Below are 20437 nucleotides of genomic sequence, written 5' to 3'. Positions count from 1 at the left end.
AAGAATTAGTTGCACAAGGTTCGAGCACTATTCTGTATGTATCTTGTATATTTGATGGCTGGTGTAGCTTCAGCATCAGTTCTTTCACAGTACTTGCTTAAACATTTCAGCCATTGTTATGCTTCCCCTGATAAAACAAATAAAAGAACAGTTGAAGCAGACCTGTCTCTGTTTTGTTGTTTAAACTGTATTTGGAAAGCCATGATCTTTGTTTCTTCTTTTTTTTTTATTCTACTGTGGCATTTCTATTTCATCATTTTGGCTATTTGTTGGTTATTCGTTTATAGTTTTCACAGCTAAGAGACTTACATTCGCAAAAAATTAAGCTGAGTTGCACAAGTGACATCTCATTATACTGTCTGTATTGTAAAGCAAGGCAACTGATCAATGATTGCTAAAAAAGATAGATATCTAACTGAATCAGATTCTGTTTTCAGGTAGGTGGCTGAAAGTACTGCAAGAGTTGCATGTTCACATCTGTTGCCCTTTTCACAGAAAGGGTTAACCACTACTATCTCCAGCGCATGTTTGATAGCTCTGGCAATTTCTTGCATACTAATAGTAACCACGTTGAGTAGCTACGAAATACACAGCAAGCTGCACAGGATATTTAGGCCACTGTTATCACAACACCAAGGTGTTGTATTGATTAATGGATTTAATACTACAATTTAAACATAATCAAAGTAACGCCTTACGTCATCAAATAAAGTAAATGTACCTTTCAGCAGTTATCTTTTGTTCAAATGTTAACCATGAGCAGACAGCATTGCACGTTAACTTATCAATAAGCTCATCTACCAAAAAATAAACCTGTCTGTCTTATAATGCAGAGGTTCTTAGTCAGCCAAATCGTCCATCCTTCACTGCACATTCTATGTTTAATTTTTGCATGCTACAGACAATTTCGTTTAGGGAGCCTGCGATACTTCTGTGCAGTTGAGCTTTTTTTTTGTATTTACTTGGTTGCAAATGTGATTATGGCTTAAGGTGTCTGCATACCTCCTGCTCTTTTATTTGATAGAGTAGTTGTGCTTCATAAGTCATTAAATATTTTCTTCTCACACCTTTACTTTAAATCCCATTAACAGTATTTCACAGTTCTTTGCAATATTTCTTGGTTGCTATATGTCAGAGTGCTCTCATTGTAATGATGCAGTAGTTAGGCAGCTCTAGTCTGTGACTTGACCAGTTTGTTACATCATAAGCTGTTAATTTGCTGCTACTTAGTATGTTAATGTCTAGTGACTGTTCCTGATTGACTTGGTACTTGAAAACACTTGTGCATATGATGCCTGGCTGCTTGTATTTCTCGTATACATTTTGTTTTGGCGTTTTTTATGTGCTACTTGCATTTGTTTGCATTGGGTTGCATTTTATTTTGTATCTGTATGGTTCTGTATGGTTGTTTTGGCCCTCTGTGAAGTGTATCTTTTTTTGAGAATTGCAAACATAAATGATAATATCTTGTGTATACTGTTATATTAACCTGCTGTAAAACACACTCTAGGCTAAACTGTAATCACCCGCCAAGCTCCCTATTTTTATGTATATAGTATATATTTTAACAGCTTAATGTAATTTCTGCAATGGGATCTTGGTTGATGTCCAGTTTTGACCCGCGTGCAAGCATGCAAGAATAGCAACTTAGATCTGCAAGAGGGCCTGTAAGGTACTAACGGTGCCTTGGTATCTTATAGACTAGAAATATTTTGTTATTTGTTTGAGACGCAAATATTTCATTTCCATAACTTATCAAGACATGGCTGCCCTACTTTAGATCATATCAGCCTTGATAAGCATGTTGCCGAAATCACATCATGTGATATGCCAACATTTTATAGTCAGTTTTCTCTTGCATTCTGAAATTTTAAGTTACACAATCCCTTATCCAAGCTCCTAGGCATTTGGTTTAGGTTCGTCAGCATTGAATCAAGCTTAATTAACTCTAAAGGCCGGAGAAAGTTAGGATTGCATGCTGAACAAAAATAGTACAGGAAAAGACTTAGATGTAAGAGAATGCGCATACATGCACTGCCCAGCAGCTGGGTTTTACTGACATGGAGTTGCAGACAGCTTACTAGCAGTGAAAGCTGGGCATGTTGGTAGGTTTGCACATTGAGCTCCGTTTTCTCTGTTTATTCGTTAGTGAACAAAGTGTTACTAATTAAGTTTCTCTAGACAAACACACATAAACCTTTCTCTTTGTTCACGTAAAGCAAACACCTGCATTCTATAACATATTAAAAAAATAATAATAATGCTCACAGATTTGGGAGCAATCGTTTGAAGAGGACTAAGTGCATTTGATAAAAGTAGGCAGCTATTGACAATTTCATAGAGTAGCCATGCAGTGCAGTGCTGACCTTAAGTGTGCCAAGATTCAGAGGGCTTGAGGTAGGCAGTCATGTCTTCCCTGGTCTGATTTTTCTTAACAAGAGTTGTGGAATAGCACATAAGATGCATCGTACTGAATTACATACAGTATGCCCCAGCATATTTATTGAAATTCTTGCAAAAGTGGGGCATTCTGGACAGTGTAGCTGCTTTGCGCATTTGAATGCATCGGCAAGTAAAGTGAATGTGTTCTTCATATTCAAAAATATAGGGGGACAGCCATAGCATAACGTGAGATCATGGGCCGACACTGCTGTGGCGAAAGGCATACGAGTGCTTGTGGCCTGATCTCTTTATTGGTTTGCCGGTTAGTACCCACAGGTACTTCTGACATCTGCACAATTTCAGCATATTTACATGGAAATGAGGCTGCTCTAATGTAAATGGCGTGTTGGCTCTACTGAAAAACAAGTCTGCTGATAATTCATTTAGAATTTCATTTAGAGGCATTTTACAGATGACACCCTTTTGATGCAGTGCAGAGTGTGTATGTAGAACAGACTACTGCTGCGTTTAATTAAACACCAGTAAATTCCAGTTTTATTTCATGGGTTAGAGTTGCAGATTTACCTTCTCTAGTATTTACAAAATTACTGTTGCTGAAAGTGTATGAGTCACTTAAGAACATTGAACAGTTGGTACATTAACCCGTTCACTGTCACTCACATACCGGTACACTGTCGCATTTCTGTCCCGCCATGTCACTGACGTCAGATAGGAATGTGAGGACCATACCTGGCGAGCATTTGCCATTATCTATCGCATAACCAAAAATAAACCGTTGTGTTTGTTTTATAAATAAGAGAGAAAAAACCTGACACTGGAGATGCGTCACCTCCTAAAAATTGCAATCTGAAAGGGTTAATGGATTGTAAGTTGTATAAAACATAAATAATAACACTTGGATGACTTTAGATAAGAGAGTTGATGGGATTTATTTTTGTGGATTCATTTACTGAACACCAAGGCTTGTTATTGATAGCAGAACAACGTGCCTTGAGATCCATGCTCTTTGTTTAGTTAGTAGTTTTCGTTGCAATCAGGCTTTGGGTGTGCCCGCTTTGTTATTGTTATCCTGCCAGATTGCAAGTTTCCATGCACAATATAGGAGCGAGCGCCTGTGGAAGGAATAAAATTTTAGCATTTCAAACCATTCCGCTCACAAAATCTTTGCACACCAACTTTACTGCTATGAGAGCTTATGTAAAAATTACTACCAATGTTGTCATTACCGGTGGGTCTCAAAAGAGATGTCATTCTTCCTGTATCATTAAGACATGTGGGCTACATTTACCATTAAAGGAACATTAGGAAAACATGTCATAGTTTTGCCATATGGACGAAGCAATGAATGCTATAGCAGCATGTTAGAATATTACACAAATTGAAAGGCACCTAGCTGTAGTGGCAGTATGAATTGAAGTAAATGTAAGCTAACTATGTAAAAACAAGCTGTTATGCTAGGGGTCGTCTGTTTGAATGCGGCCCTTGGACAATTTCATTTATGTTTATTAATTTAAGCCGTCTTTCTTAGCGACTTTTCCACCACTTTTCCATATTGTGGATGTTTCAAGCCTCTTTCTTGGGCCAATCCTGGAGGTAGTGCACAGCCACGCCAATAAAATTATAGCATTTTCAGTTTTGAGCTCTGTTATTGTTTCGGGCTTTTAATATATAAGTCTGAGAAGATTTAAAGTAAAAGGCATGCACTGTCGGTGTCTTGTTTCGTGCCATTTGTTTGTGGGCTGCCATGCTTAAAATTCTGAGGAATAGTTTTGTCAAAAATGTAAAACCTGGTTTGAGCAACTTTAGTGATACAGTGGTGTGGCAATATAACCTGCATATACTGCATGTCATATAGCATGGCATGACATATAGCATACATATACCTAAATATATACGGAACCTTACGGCAATGGCGACAGCGGCAAAAGATCGCCTGTAATGTTCATATAATTGCTATCACAATAAAAAGTTATGAGCTCAGCGTGACTAGAAGATTTAACTTCTGGAACTGCAAGTAGGTTACTTTTACATGAAGCAAAGCCTTGGAGGAGGGGTAGAAGGCCAGGCCAGGAAACAGTGTAAAAGTGACATATGGGTGCATTGAAATTCCCACACCGCATCATGAACTTTGGCAACTTCTTGCAGAGCTAGTTAGTAGTTGGTTGTGAGCAGAAAAAAAGAAAAAGGGGAGGTGAAGTCACACTGCACTAAAAAATAAAGGCGAACTTAGCTGGAAAAGTTTTGCAAGCTTTCCTTGCACAAAATGTACCCAAAAGCCGAAAATATTGAGCAATTCACGACTTCATTAAGATGTAGTTTGATTCATGGTAGGAGCATAACATTCAAACGCCTGATGTTTTATTTTCCTCAGTAATAATCCACGTATTCCTCACTGAACAAATGTGAAGTCTGCAGAGAGCAATTTACCACTTTAGCCTAATTTATTGTTTCCCTACGGTGCTTGTTTCATATGTGTTCGGTTTGAAAATTGGTATGTGCAAGCAGTTATTGTTCTGTCATGTAGTGTGATGGGTAGACGTGTCTGCTTGGACACATTGTCCCATATCTCTTTCAGGAGAGGTTAGTGTAGAAACTAAGCTCTTCAAGGAGAACAGCACAAAGTGATGAGCTTCCATGCTTTGCCATTGACTCGGACCACAAGCCCACCTGAAGCAGCAAACACCATTGGACCAAGGCCGCTGGAGACTGCCAGAACTGTGTATTCCCAATCTGGCAAGCTTCAGTCTGTCTGCGCTCACTGGAAGCGGCTTCTTTATGCTTGGCTGAATTTGTCTTCCAAATAAAAGCCCGAGGCTGGTTGACAATTCGCTAGAGCAGCAAGGGAGATCAGGGTTGCTTCGGTTTGACAGGAATAGTGTGCCTCGATTTCCTTTTTGTCATTTGCTCTGGTAAGGCGTTTGCAACCACTGCCCAGTTGAATTTTTTACTTTTGTTTGCTTTAAATGGTTATGAAGAAAAATTGTGCAAATACAGTTGCAAGTTATGATTGTTTAGTTTTTTATGCTTGAGATATAGTTCTGAGCCACTGACGGTAAAGGCAAAGAAAAACATGGGGGGGAGCTTTCAAAGTGATGCTTTCACTTCTCAGAAACAAAGTTCCAGTTTTATGCATCGCTATAGTGAGAGTCACTCATTAGTGCAACACTTCTGTTGCCCATCCTGTCACTGCACCCAACAATGACGCAAGACGAAATTAACACGGACAATAATTGTACCCGCTTGTAATAGCGTAATCGCATCCACAGTTGTCAGTTTAGTATGCTTCATGGTGACATGTCTGAAAAGGGTGAATCATGTTTTTATAATTGGGCTGTCTTGTGCATTAAGACATCATAGGAAATATTTTATAATTAAGCGAGCCAGGCGTAAAAATCACTGACCTATTCGTGCAATACCATGATTCGATTCTGTGTTTGTCGTAACATAATGTTTGTAGTAATACATGCAGTAATACCACATTCTGGCACACTAGGGAGTTGTAAATATAGGGGACTCTCAAAGTTAGGGGACACTATGAACCAGGCGTATAAGAGAACGTAAAAGGTGTGTAGAGGAGTTAGGGTCTTTGGGCATGCAATGCCACTTGGAGATGCTATCTCTAAAATTCACTACTGATAGATGGCACCACCATTTCCTCACTAAAAAATGTACACTTCTTGTTCAGTATCACCACAAATGATGCATATGTAGGTTTGTTAAAATTTTGAACAATACGGGCAAGTGCTGCGTCAAATTATGATTTTAAACAAAGTGCACCATGAAATTTCACCTCTCTGCTAAGCTTTAGCTCAATATAATCTGGCAGAACCCATCACATGAGCACTCAATGTTAATGCGATTTGCATTCAAGCAATGTAACGACACATCGTCTTGCTGAAGGCACCTTATTTGAAATCTGTAGCTGTCATTCTGAGATTTCTATTGCTTCGGCTATATGTGACATACACTGTGTCCGACATCGAACCACTTTGCTTGTAATGCCAACATTACGACGACGGTATGACGCCGATTTAATAACGACAGCATGAATGCACTAGAATGGTGAAGAAGGACTGACGTCAATGGAACAACGAAGGCAGTATAATGACAACAGCATGACAACAATTGAATGACGTTTCTGAAATGAAGACGATGGTATGGCCACAGCATGACTTCAACGGTATGACGCTGATGGTGTGAATCAGATGATGAAGCTGGAATGACAACGATGGAAAGACTACCATGACATCACGACGACACAATGACGGCAATGACATAACAGCAGAGGCATGATCACAATTGAATGACGACAGCAATATTGCAATGGAATAATGAAGAAGGAATGACATCAGTGGAACAATGGAGGCGATATGACGATGACTGTATGACAACGACGGCAGAACCACGACAGCATGACGAGTATCAGATGGCAAATGCTGGAATGACGACAATAGAATGACCATGATGGCATCACGACCACAAGCACTTACCTAGTGGTCCAACCTAGTAGACAACTTCACTCACTCGTTCGGCTAAAGTACCTGAAGTAGGCAAAGAATGCTAATCGCATTAACAAGTCATTTATACCTGGCTCCCTTAATTTAGAAACATACAGTACACACACTTGAGTGTGTGTACTGTAGATGATACATGCAGCACATTCAGTTGATTCACAATGCGTTAGCAAGCAGCAGTGCTCAGGCAACAAGTGGGGCACCATGCCAGCGTTTCATAAATTTTCTGTACTTGATTTAAATGTGATAAAAATAGTTACACAAAAGGCAGTGTGCTCCAAACAGCTGAAACTGATGTTTGGGAATGCAGCATGAAAACTTAGTACTCTGGTGTAGTGAACCAAAGATTAATTAAATGAAACATTTGCGATCAGTTATGGGTAAAACAAACAATTCTAGCAATCTTTTCAGGGACTGCAACCAAGGTGTAGTTTGCTTTATCCACGTAGGTCACGTCACCTTTTTAAAATTCAATGCATGTTAGCTGGGACACCATGTACATGTTTGTTACTGTGCATGCAGGACTCAGTTGTGTGCCATACAGATGCACAACATTGTTGGTATGGTGGGCTGTCTACATGTATCCAGGTATTTCTTTATCCACATCTGTTATGGCAGCACTTTGAGGAGGGATTACTTGACGGTCTGTTTACCAGTTGTGTTTGCCATATGTGTTTGCCAATTATTTGCTTGACTGTATGCAGTCAGACTGGCTCGCTGGTGCAGCACTTGCAGTCAAGTGCTCATAAATTTTTAGCTGACAGACACACTGCTTATCCATTATGACTATACATATTAACTTTCTTGTCACTTATTAGCACTCACGCAGTCTTTGCCAAAGGTTTTCAGTGGGAAGCCTCTGCACAAATGTTAAGAGCTTTTGCTGGGCCCTTTAGTGGTATTGTTATTGTACTCAGTACTCTATGGCTGAATATAGTGAGGGGTAGCTGCAGCATAGTCACTTGCATGATAGCTTTTAAGCTTTTGCAAACATTCTTGTAAGGGCATTGACACTGCTACATTGGTGCCATAGTGGATGGCGAGGATGCCAGGCACTGCTGCACTTTGTCACCAGTTGTGGTGTCTATTAATTGAGCACCAGCTTATTGTGTGCAGTATACGCATATCTAAATGGTGCAAGTAAGCGGTAAGTACAGTGTAGCCAGGTGTGTGATGGCTTTTTATCTTTTGCAAAGGATTTATTTTCGAGGGCAGTGGCTTTGATGTGCTTTTGCCACATAGTGGATGACAGGGTTGCCAGGCATTACTGCAGTTACTTACTTTTGTCATCAGTTGCTTAGTTGTGTCAAAGTGTGTACACACACAAATTGTGCCGTGCAAAAGTCTCCAAAATACACATACCTCGTTGAATACATAAGTATATGTAACACAAATAACCCATCTACCAGTGGCCATGGAAATGGAAAAATGTACTTTCCATTGTGTATTTTGGGGCTCAATGTTCCGTGACAGGCAGAACAATTGGCACTGTGGCAGCTGCTTTATTATATGCTGTTCATGAGCTTGTAACTTTTCTGAATGCACTGTCACTCCTTCCTTTTATTTTCCCTATGTATCCTCTTGCAATTTGTTTTATTATTCTATGAAATGGAGACTAAGGTTAAAGAGTGGTTTGCAACTGTTGGCAACATTCGGGAGGCATCTCGTGTTGTGATGATAAAAACAAATGTAGTTAATGTCCATGGTATTTTCAATGATACTCATACCACTGACTTTTGGACAACTTGCTCCTTGTGTTTTGCAGTAGCTTCTGAAGAATTTAGATGCAACTTGTGTAATGTACCTGCGTTTTGTTAAGCAGTCAAGCCGTCAGCATTGTGTTGCAGTTGTAAACCTTTGGAACATGCTGGGTGCACAGCTTTAATATTATTAATGTAATATGCAGTTATGCTGATTATGGCAAAAGGGGCCCTGCGGCGCTTTCTTAAACGTGGTAAATATGCTTTCTTAGTTTCTAGACAGTGCTGTCGTGAATACTCGAGCTGGATATTGTTTCTGAACATGCAGCAGGCAACTACAATTTTGTTTAGAAAGAAAACTTCATTTTTATGCAAATTTTCATACCCCCACCACACTTTTCATGCCTATTATGGTACTCAAGAGAAAGGATGAGTGTTGGCCAGATTTCTTTAGATACTTCTACTAATCGGTGCTTTTGAAGGAGCAAGAGTATCCTTGACAGCAGCATTATTGTTCATCTCAAAAAGCAGGGTACAGGGTTCTTGAGCAACAGTCGGATCCTTGAATTGCATTGGAGTTGCATATTTTTAGAAAACCTTTGTTTAGCACAAGTATATGGGGAAGAAGAAAGTATACACGAGACAGAGCACCATATCTACAAGCCCAAATAGTCACAATGTTGAATTGCATACTTTTGTAGCCATGTGTGACGTCACACGTTTGTCAGTGCTTGTGAATTAACATGCATTAATGATAGCAGTGCACATTATTACAGCCTCTTGACGGACAACACTATCATTGCTAAAATTTTTTTGTTTTGTCGGTACTCACGTGGGATTGTGTGCCCGGGTGCCTTTTGTGTATCTGAGCAATTTTTAAACACTACAGAGAGTCTCAATTATAGCCCTAGATGTGGTCATTCCTTAGTTTTATAGTAGAAAGTTTGATCCACACTTCACTAGGCCATGTTATTGCTTATTGTTGAGCAAAGCATAGGTAAAAGATTTTAGATACAGCCTGTCGACTACAACAATTTATGGCAACAGTCTCATGCAAATAAGACAGACGCCTGAAAGACAGTACCAGACACCACGAGCGCTACACTCACAACTGATTTATTGGAGTCCCCAAGAAGACCAGAAAGAATGTACAGTAAAAAGCGCATGCGGACATTCGTCAGGGCTTAGAAAAATAATTGAGAAACCACATCTCACTTCCAAATAGACAAACAGAAGTATCACTCACGCATTCAATGCCTCTTTTTCTGATATGAAGCAAGGCCTGCTAAAATAAACTTCTTTAGAAATCTCAGCAACAATGTAGTGATGCCACTATTTGTTGGACGGAAACGGCACCTCTCCACTGATATGAAAACTCAGTGTGAAGACAACCAAGTGAGCAGATCGTCTAGGGCATAAGTTCATGCTGCCACCAATTCCAGAAGGCTAGCAATGGTAGAGAAGAGGGGAAGGTCACGAAGGCATTGCAGGGGCAAGGCATTGCTTGCAAGCAACCCTGCTCATACATAATGCATTCAAGAAGTTATTGTTGGAAAAGATGAGCGAGCTGATGCCTTTTAAAATGGGGCCAGACGTTACACGCATTTCCAAAGATGTGTTGCATGGCTCCTTTAAAAGAATGGACAGATATATAGTTGTTTCATTTGGCACAATTTGTTAGCTAGCCAGGTGAAAATTGTGTGTGCATGTATTTTTTCTACAAGTCTGTGTTGTGTTTTGTTACAAGTTCTTGCTGTTGGATGTATAGGGTAGTTCTTTCAGCTGCTGGGAAGGATGCATGCTCGTTTTAATCAATTGGCTGTAAGCTATGATGTTTTACTCATAGAATCAAATTGGATTGTGTTAATGGATTGACTAGGTGGGCAAACATGTGAATAATTAGCGAGTATTAATTATTATTCTGAAATGACTAGCAGAATTTGCCGTTGGACTGTGTTTTTTTTTTTTTTTTTTTTTTTCAGTGAGCTTTGGTTGTATTCACTGTATTCAGACATTTTTATTACAAGCTTTGAGACAGGGTGACCGTGTAACCTGTGTTCTAGTTGTGTACCGTTCACATATCCCAAAATAAAGAAGTTTTCGTTGTATGCCTAGTAATTATTTTCTCCGGTAGATGTTCTACTGTACTGTTCATTTTTACCCTATACAGTCAGACCTTTGTTATGTCAGAGACAATTAGTGTCTCGTTTTAATGCTGAGGACTGTCATTGCCCTCATTCTGGCCCCCTTCAACCTTTTCAAAGCACTGAGATGCAAATTAACTTCATCCAAAGTTGACCTAGAGATTATTTACAGCGCTTTCTTCGCATTCTTGCAAGTCATAGAAGAACAAGGAAACTCTGTATCAGATGTTTTTGGCACCACATGAACAATCAGTCATAGCAGGAAACATTTGCGGACTTAAAGCTTCCGTTTAATTTCTCAGCTTCAACATTCATTTTCACGAACTCATTCCCGTATGAACTTTTCATCAATGTCATGAACACAAGCCTATGCATTGTTAACGGCCTTAGCCTCCCTTTAGCCACATTTCCATGGCTTTTAAAATAGTGGCGTGACAAATTAACTATGACTTAAAAAGCCCATGCCCTACAGTCAGCATGACTGTCTTGCTGCTTGCAAGTTGTTAGCCCTGTCACCATGCTCTAAAGAAGCTTTTTAATTTACAGCAGATGATAACAATGCTCAGGTCACCACTGGAACTGTTCAAAAAAGGCTGGCATTAGATCTGCAAGCTATTAAACATGGGGCACTTCTTAGCATGATTTTCATGCTTGTATATTTTACTTGCATGTCCTTTCACTTTCTGTCTGTTGTACTGCCTGCCTGTACTGTTTCTTTGTCTTATGTGCATGATAGTAACGCAGTAGTGTATGTAATGTAGTTTTGCCTTCTTAGCCCACGTGATGTTGTGAGCAGGCACATATTGCTTGTGTGTCAAAGTTGACAACCATTAGTTGTTAAACATTTGTACGTTTTGGCTTTAGTGCTGATTGGTCAGTTGGCAATAAAATGATAAGGCAGCAAGCTATTATAGAGTAAAACAAGTGAAAACTTTCTTTCATGTTGACGTGTGCAGCCATTACATGGAAGCATATATGCACTATGTGGCATAGTCGTTCTTGGGTTCAGAAACTTTGAACTTGTTATGGAACGATAGCACATCAGCACATAGCAAATTCTAACACACTTGTGAATGTCTAGATGCTGTCAGAGTTGCAAAAGGCTAGAAAAGCTTCTTTTTTTTTTTTTCGAGAGAGAGAGAAAATGTACTGCACTCATAATAAAGCTTTGTTGCTAAAGGCAGTTGAAGTGCATCTGACTGCTCTCAATCTTTGAAAGGGCCTCTAGACAGGTTGGGATGATTTGGATGAACGAGTGCAACGTGCAATGTGCCTACTCATGATCTTGGGCAAATTTCACAGCTGAAAGCACTGTAGGAGCCTACCGATTCATGCAAATGTTCATGCCCGCCCTCTGGCTCCAGTGTTGATGCTACGACATCGGGATTGGAGTGTTTGACTGTTCCTCCTAAAAGATACCTTGAGGGAAACTCTGCATGGAGTGTTCCACTGGCAGCACTGGATGCCAATGGAACACTACAAGAGGATTTTGTGTGCCCCAACATTGTGGCTGGTTGTGTAGCGTAACCACGTAGGCAAGCCAAGGAAGATAAAGGCAGCACTCCGATGCAGGGCTCCAATACATGCCTACAGTGAGGTGGAATGCATCTATGACATCTCATTGCCCTTGTGTTGGTTTGGGAGTTTTAACCACAGCAGTCGATCTCTTACTCACTCACAATGATTAAGTGTACAAAGACTTGCAATGACAGGGGTGTTGATGAGGAGAGAGAATCTGGGAGAGCAAAGAGCAAAATTTCATGGCTTGTGGCATTTGCATCTCTGATGCTGTTGCATCCCTTCAATAAAGCCTGGCAGGATGACGTTACCTGGACATTGCTGCGAAATTTCAAATAAAAATTGAAACTTGATACACCTGGTTTCGGGGCCCTTCGAGTACTGATTCTGCACGATTAGCAGACACTTCTCTTGTGGTGTTCTTGTTTTAATGCTGGACTGCTTGTGCCTTCTGGTTTTGCAGAACTCTTGCGCAAAAATAATTTTTGCAGCATTGTCATTCTCGCAGCCTCAAGGTGCCATTGTGTGTTGTCTTTCCTCCAGATATACGTTCGTGCCCTATTCGACTACAACCCTCTGGATGATGACCTCATTCCGTGTGCACAAGCTGGCATTCCATTCCAGACAGGGGACATTCTACAGGTCTTTTCCTTTTACGGAGCCTGCAATTAGCCACTTGCTTTCGTTCTTTCTTGTCGTTTAGTAGCAGAGATATATCAGTCTATATGGCATAGAGAATCCTAACTGTATTTCAGCAACATTTTCTTTTTTACTCTTATTACAGCAGGTGTTTTGTGTGACCTTTGCTGGCTGCAAAATCACAGTCAGCCTTCAAAATAGCAGCAATGTCACCTGGATAGCAGTAGCTGTAGGAAAGATGGAATTAAAAAAAAAAGAGAGGTTGTGCTGCAACTGTTTTATGCATTCAAATTGTGAACACTACCCTTCTTATAAAGAGCTGCATATATTTTTTTCATGAGCAAAATGCACTACCGTATTTACTCGATTGTAACGCGAGCTATTTTCCTGATTTTTGCTACCTGAAGTCAATCCTCGCGTTACAGTCGAATACTGAAATGCAAGTTGTCTAAAAAGTGCAATGATGCACCCAATTCTAATCAAAGAGTGAAAGCGTGCGAGAGATGTGCGCTTTCATGGAGAGCAAACGCATGGCGAAGAGCAAGCGCGAAGTCTTCCGTCGTGTGAAAGGCCGTGGGGGGATAGGAGGGAGGGAGGGGAGGCGACGTTTAGTTGCGGCACCAAACGCGTATCTTGCGACCGGCCGCAAGGGGAACTGGTGACTGAATCTCCCACGCGAAAGGAGGAAAGCGGGAAGGCAGCGTGGAAGGGAGGGGGCGTGGCTTCTACTCTGCCACCAATAGCGTACTTGTATTTGCACGGTTGCGGGCTGTCGCGCACACCGTATCTTGAAAGCGACCTCCACACAGCTCTTATCTTTGTACGCGCTGTGCTTTCGCGGCTCAGTTTAGATTCAAGCGATACACCGCACAAACCTTCACTCGCTGCTGCTGGCACACTTGCTCACGCTAGCATTTTGACAACGGTTGTGCACAGTCATTGAGTGTGATCTATTCGTGTTTGCTTGTGCGCGCTGAAACCATGCTTGTTAATTCAGTTAATAAGCGAATGTGTCCAAGTTTATACAGCCGATAAAACTACTATCCTTACTCCGTATAGCTCTGTACTAATTTGCTATCGCAATTGCTGCATCGCCTTTCGGGCTAAACTGCGACTTTTTCATGCATTCGGAGGTCTTGCATTACTCTAGTGGTTTTCGTTTTTCTTTTTTTTTTTGGATGCAACAAAAAGTCACCTCTTGCGTTATGTTCGCGGTTTTATTTTTTCTTGATGGATGCAATGAAAAGTCGCCCCTCGTGTTAGAATCGCGGTCGCGTTACAATCGATTAAATATGGTATACTCACTTGGGATGCAGCATAGTGCATTAGAATGATAGTTTTTTGTTCGGACATTAACAGTAAAATGCTGTCTAGTCGAGTGGGGTATATAGTATGTTGCAGACATAAAGCTGCATGCTACTGAAGTAATATGCAGCTTGATGACTGTTTAGTATGTGCTAATTAATAGGAAACAGTGGTCAAAGGATGCAACATGCAGAAATGCACAGACTTGTCTAGTCTTTTGAGTGCCACTTCATCTTAACGTCTGCGGTTGTCATAGAGTGAAGCACTCCTCTCAATTTTTGCATGGATAATTAAAAAAGATCTCCAATTGCAAATAGTGAAATTCCGTTGCTGTAGCTGGATTGCTTGAAGAGATGGACATGGTTGCACAACAAATTGCAGTCTGCTGTTAAATATTTAACAGAGTTTCACTACTGATTTTGTCGTTATTCACTGTAGGGCAAATGACACAATTATGGAATTGAAGTTGCGCAGTAATGAAGTCATATTAACTCAGCATAAATTCTGTGCATAGCACTAGTATTTATAAAATAGGTCCTTAGACTTTGTGAGGTAATGCATTGATATTCCAGTTAACAGTTATCGCTGTTGAAAAATGTGGTGGTGACAAGTGTTAACTAGAACATCAGTGCATTTTGCCTTGTCATTTGAGAACTTATTTCTCTGCCGCATAACTTGAGGATGTAGTAGCCCTTTGTACTAATACCTTTATGATATTTTGCCCATACACCGGTTTGTCGAGCTGAGAAGCATGGCTTCAATGCATCCTTGCATGAACAAATTAAAATTCCTTCAGTCACAAAAGAAAATTAGGACACTGTAATGGCAAGGATGACTTTTGCAATGTTGGTGCAATATCATGGAATAACTACATGCTTTGTATGTTTTTTTTTCTTTGTTTTTTTCTGTTTTTGCACTATTTCTTTTTCACTTATGACTTTTCTTCCAATTCGTTCTTTGTAGCTCTTGATCAGAGCATACATATTGTCATGCTCAACATGTCCTACAATGCATAATCCGTAATCAGTTCAGCAGGTGCTATCATGTGGAAGGTCATATTTATCATGATGGTACATCACTCTGAGGGCATTCATGGGATTGCATGGTTTGCAGCCTGTGTGAGTCATGCCCTGGTGCTTTGAAAACTTTTGTGCTGGTGTGCTTAGTGCTTTGGGCTTGGAGCTCGCCACATTGCCCAGAATTCTGTGCTGTAGCAAAGTTAACTTGTGCTCTTTGTCACATGCCAGTTCAAGTCGATTTCAAGGCTCTCAGCTTCCTGGGAAGATGTTTTCTGTAATCAGTGCAACTTATTTTGTGTAGAGTAATGATTTCAGCACAGCACACACGCAGAGTGTTCTTTACCATGGGACAGGGCTTCAGCAGCACAGCTACTGAGCATTTTTAATCTTTGATGCATAGCAGTTTTCAAAGCACCCATTTGTGAAGCATTGTAGCTTGCCAGCTTTGCATTTTTGTGTTTCCTTTAATGGTCGACTACCACCTGCTCTCATACTACAATAAAAGCCAAACAGAAAAAAAAAGAACAAAGTAGAACAGCCATTATGCCTTATTATACTCAAAACAACATGTAATTATGGTGCAAGCATGCTTTAAATGTACTTAAGACCCCAAACTTATCCAAAAGCATCTGTACATAGATCACATTGGCATGGCACATGTTAGCAAATGCAAGAGAAAAAATGTGCCTTGCACTTTGTTTTCTCGTGTTCGTGTTCCACTCTGGCATGAGAGTAGTATAAGAAAATAAAGAAGCAGACGTGTGAGAACGAGAAATGTGTGCACACCCGTTGTGCTGCCCTCCTCCTTTTCCCTTTCTCCGGGGGTTCAACAGGTGATCAGCAAGGACGACCACAACTGGTGGCAGGCCAAGAAAGAGACGGCCGACGGTACGGCCGGGCTCATTCCCTCGCCCGAACTCCAGGAGTGGCGGATGGCTTGCATCGCCATGGAACACGCGAAGAACGACCAAGGGGGTATGGCAAGACTCTTTTTTATGTCGCACGAAATTACGTACTCTGCTTGGAAATGCGCTATCAGAATCCCACACTGACGTCATCAATGCCACAGCTTGGACTCTTGCACAAAGTGGAAGTGTGGCAATTTTCTATGCTAACAATTTTTTTTTCTAAGCATGTTGGAAGAGTTCTAAGAGTGTAATATACCAATATGGTGCAGTCTAGCATTGTTGTTCTTTTAAAGCTTGCCTAGCAACACTAAAACCTCACTTTTTGTACTGAGACAAGTGCACATCCAGAATTTGAGGCAGACAGTTTGATTTAATTTGAATGCACCTGTCCCTGTATGCTTACTTCCAGCCATATCAGCATTTGGCTCAGTCACTTCTGAAGCATGTTCACGAACTTCCTGAACTTTGACACGTGTAGTATGCTTGCGTTTCAATCTGGCCTGACAACAGCTCGTTGTCAGAATTAAAACATTTTGCAGTTACAGTCAAAGCATGACATAAAGAACATGGGTATAGCGAACTATCGGATCCAATAAAGTAAAACCAAAATGTTTCTCAGCAATAGCCAGCATGTACAGAAGACATGCTTATAACGAATGTCAGATATAGCAAGGGTATTTTTGTTCCCAGTACAACTTTGGCATAACGAAGTTTGACTGTGCCTGTATTTTTGTCGTCCTGTTCTCAGATGTTCTTTTAAGCGAAGCTTTATAGACTCACTTGTGTCGGGGTCTGTGTACGCGGATGCGGTATCATCATCAGAATTGGCTCGAGCGTCGTCGTCTTCCACAGCTGGCTCATTGCACCCCTCGGGTTACGCCCAGGCTCATGCTCGTCACGTGCTCGTGCCGTCACGAGTAAGTAATGGTCGATCGTTTCGAATTCGTTACAGAAATGGCACAAAGGGGAGATCGCCAGACCAGATCGGTGCATGTAGAAATTTAGGCGGGGGACTCGACATCGCAGTCTTGTTAATGTCACCTCTGTTTGTCTGGATTTGCAAAAGTTCCTGCTCCAAGGGAATTGTAAGTGGTGCAGTTCGGAGGATGATGTTAGTTCTGATTTTGATGCCATAAGGGTGTATCTTCTAAACCTGGCAGACGTTATGAAACCTGTCGTTGGAAGAAGGGAACACACAGGGCCTGTAATAGAAGCCTTTGCCAGGCTATCTGCCGCTTCATTCATAAATATGCCTTTGTGACCAGGTACCCATACTAATCGCAAATTCCGCAAATGACTTGGAACCAATGAGTGCAAATTTTTTACTATATGCGACTCGCCAGGAGCAGTAAGTGAGGTGCACAAGGATAGAGAGTCTGTTAATACTACCGCGGTTGTTGTGGGAGGCTGTAGCTTACCCGTGCTCGTGCCACTGCTCCCACGTTCGTCGTCGTCTTCTGCCACAGCTGGCGGCGTTGCCACTCATCATTCCAGCGTTCACTTCTCTTCTGTCGTCGTAATGGGGAGGATGCATTTACGGGGGTATGAGCCATTGCTTAAGGGGGTATGAGCCATTCATTGTCTTACGTGACGAACAGATTTAATTTTGAAGCAATTTAATTTCGAAGAATCGACAAGGGGCAATAACAAGCGAATGCTGCTAACCACGCCGCCAAGCAAACTCGAGACATTGAACGCAGGCGACAACAGCGACGAGCAGAGAATCGTACAATGCAACAGAAGGAAAAGTTGCATGAAAGGGAAGAAAAAGTAGTAGGTCAGGTATACACATGACAAGCTTCGCTTACCCCTATTTTCTTGACAGGAGAAGGGCTGGTGATATATTTTTTATCACACGTGATCACGCATGATCAAACCTCCAGACATTGTTGCACGTGTCTTGAAAAGAGCTTGCTGGATTTCTCTGTTCACACTTGCAGTGAACTGCTCCATCTTCGGCCGCAAGAAGAAGCACCTCAAGGACAAGTACCTGGCCAAACACAACGCAGCGTTCGATCAGCTGGATGTTGTCACCTATGAGGAAGTTGTTCGGCTCCCATCCTTTCATCGGAAGACACTTGTCCTGCTGGGTAAGTGGTACGACGATGGGCGTGACCACGCAAGCATTGCGAGCTTGATAGCAGCTACAGATTAGGTGGGCTGCTTTCCTGCACAGCGATGCATGAGAACTTACTATATGAAATTCTCAAGCATGATTTTAATATTTAACTCATTGTGTGCCAAGAACGAGTCTCGTTTGTCCAGGCATTTCTTTCAAATTATGCCACTTGTGAGTCTCACTCATGCAGGGATTTCCATTCGTCTACTGTGTGCCACATACGTGTGGCAGTCGTTTTATCATTTGATGCGAATGCTGCAATATTAGGAGACTCCAACTTCCCAGAAAACAAATTTTTTGTGGGTGCAGTTGGTGGAAACGAAGTGAAAGTCTGGCTCCCTTGGGTTTTAAATATGACAGCATGGCAGCTGCAGCAACGACAGTTGCTTTTTCAAGGCTGGGTGTTTGTGTGTTTCTTCATCTCGAGTAAACAATTGGACTTTGAACGCTGTAGTGAGTCGTGTTCAAAGCTTGAATATTAATGTGTAACATTTCTAACAAATGTAGTGCACGGCTGCTGTTCTTTTTTGTTGTTGTTTTTATGGGGGCTGCCTGTACCCTTTCTTCCCTCTACCCTTTTAATTGCAAATCATTTCTTGGCGAACATTTGCCACTTTGACAGTATCTACCTATCTAGCTGCCTACGTCTTGGTGCTCCCATGGTTATTTCGTTAACTTGATATGTACCAAAATTGGCATAGTATGACAAGAGTGTATGATGAACATAAATGATGGATCACGATGTGAATGTCATAATATGCATGTCATGTAGGTCATGAAACAGCCCCCTGTGTCTTGGTGCTCTCATGATCATTTCGTTCACTTGGTATGTACCAAAATTGGCATAGTATGACAAGAGTGTGTGACAAACATAAATGATAGGTCATGACATGGTGTCACGTAGGTCATGAAACAGCTGCCTACATCTTGGTGCTCTCATGGGTCAAAAACCCCAAAGTAGCCACGAATCGAGAATTAATTATCTTAATAGGTGCAAGTATGGTTATGATAGTAATGATAATGATAGTAAAATGCAATACTAACTCAATAATGAACATGACCCAGCAAAAAATGACAATGACTCAGCGAAAATATTTGAACACTCAAAAACAACTGGAATGGGTTCGGACGTGCGCACTAAGTGAAGTAAACACTAAAATATGATGTTAGAAGTCATAGTCATGAGCATGACTCAGAAAAAATGACAATGACTCAGCAAAAAAAAAAACTCAAAACCACTAAATTGGGTTGGAACATAAATGATAGGTCATGACATGTGTGTCATGTAGGTCATGAAACAGCCGCCTATGTCTTGTTGCTTCTCATGGTTGTTTCGTCACCTGCTTCGCATAAAATAGATTCCCACAGGGCGTGGGATCTTCCAGCTTTTCTTTTTTTCTTAGTATCAATGAATGTGCTGGGTACATAATTTGTTCCTAGGTTCGTGCCACATGACATTGTATACACTATAAAAAAAAACTGTACATCCATTGGGACATATCTTGTCCTCAAGCAGTAATTGTCACCTGTCTTGGTTGTCTTTCGTTTCTTAAAAAGTCTGTACTCGCTACTTTCCTGTCAAAAATGGTATGTCACGCTTGTAATGTGCATGCTGTTTGTGAGATGGAATTACCAGGCACGCAGTATTAAAGAAAAGAAAGTCACGCAAGATAGATGATTATTGTTTGGGAACAAGATAAGCCCCAAATAATGCAAACTTTTCTCATAGAGTTGTGTAAACTAAAAGCACAGTGCATAGAAGCATAGAAAATAAAGTGAACTGAGGATTCAGGGAGAGCTTGCACACCCTCTTAAACACACATCATAAAAAAGCAAATTTAGTTGTTTTTTACAGCGAAGCTGTCTATGGCTTGGGTTCTATGCATTTTTCGTGTCCATCCACAATCTACTTGTGCAAAAACTCAGCTCCCGAATTTGACGCAAAATTGCTTCATTCTATGCAAAAGCTTATACGTCTCATCGCTTGGATATGGATTTTCAGTAGATTGGGGATCAATAAGTGCCATTTTCAAAATCAGTAGTCTCTCAGGTAGATGATAAGGGTTTCTCAAAGATTTGCCACTGTGTGACTCGTGTCGGCCATGTGTACGCTAGCACCGCCCTCTCTTGCCGTCGTTCCAAGTGTTTGCGTGCCTATGTGCCTAGTT

General features: G+C 41.0%; 1 protein-coding gene across 7 annotated transcripts in view; it reads left to right on the top strand.

The window, feature by feature from the left end:
- The window catches only part of LOC119441717 (peripheral plasma membrane protein CASK), a 790490-nt gene that overhangs the window by 745596 nt on the left and 24457 nt on the right, over window positions 1-20437 (top strand). For all 7 annotated transcript variants that reach the window (XM_037706319.2, XM_049661551.1, XM_049661552.1 and 4 more), the window contains 3 exons: window positions 12823-12921; window positions 16076-16217; window positions 18091-18240. In XM_037706319.2, coding sequence (XP_037562247.2) covers window positions 12823-12921; window positions 16076-16217; window positions 18091-18240 — 391 coding nt within the window. The remainder of the gene's footprint in view (window positions 1-12822; window positions 12922-16075; window positions 16218-18090; window positions 18241-20437) is intronic.

The sequence above is a fragment of the Dermacentor silvarum genome, chromosome 2 (assembly GCF_013339745.2).
Source record: "Dermacentor silvarum isolate Dsil-2018 chromosome 2, BIME_Dsil_1.4, whole genome shotgun sequence".
Taxonomy (NCBI): Eukaryota; Metazoa; Arthropoda; class Arachnida; order Ixodida; family Ixodidae; genus Dermacentor; species Dermacentor silvarum.
Note: the sequence above shows the minus strand (reverse complement) of the source record. Positions and strands in the feature narration are given on the sequence as shown.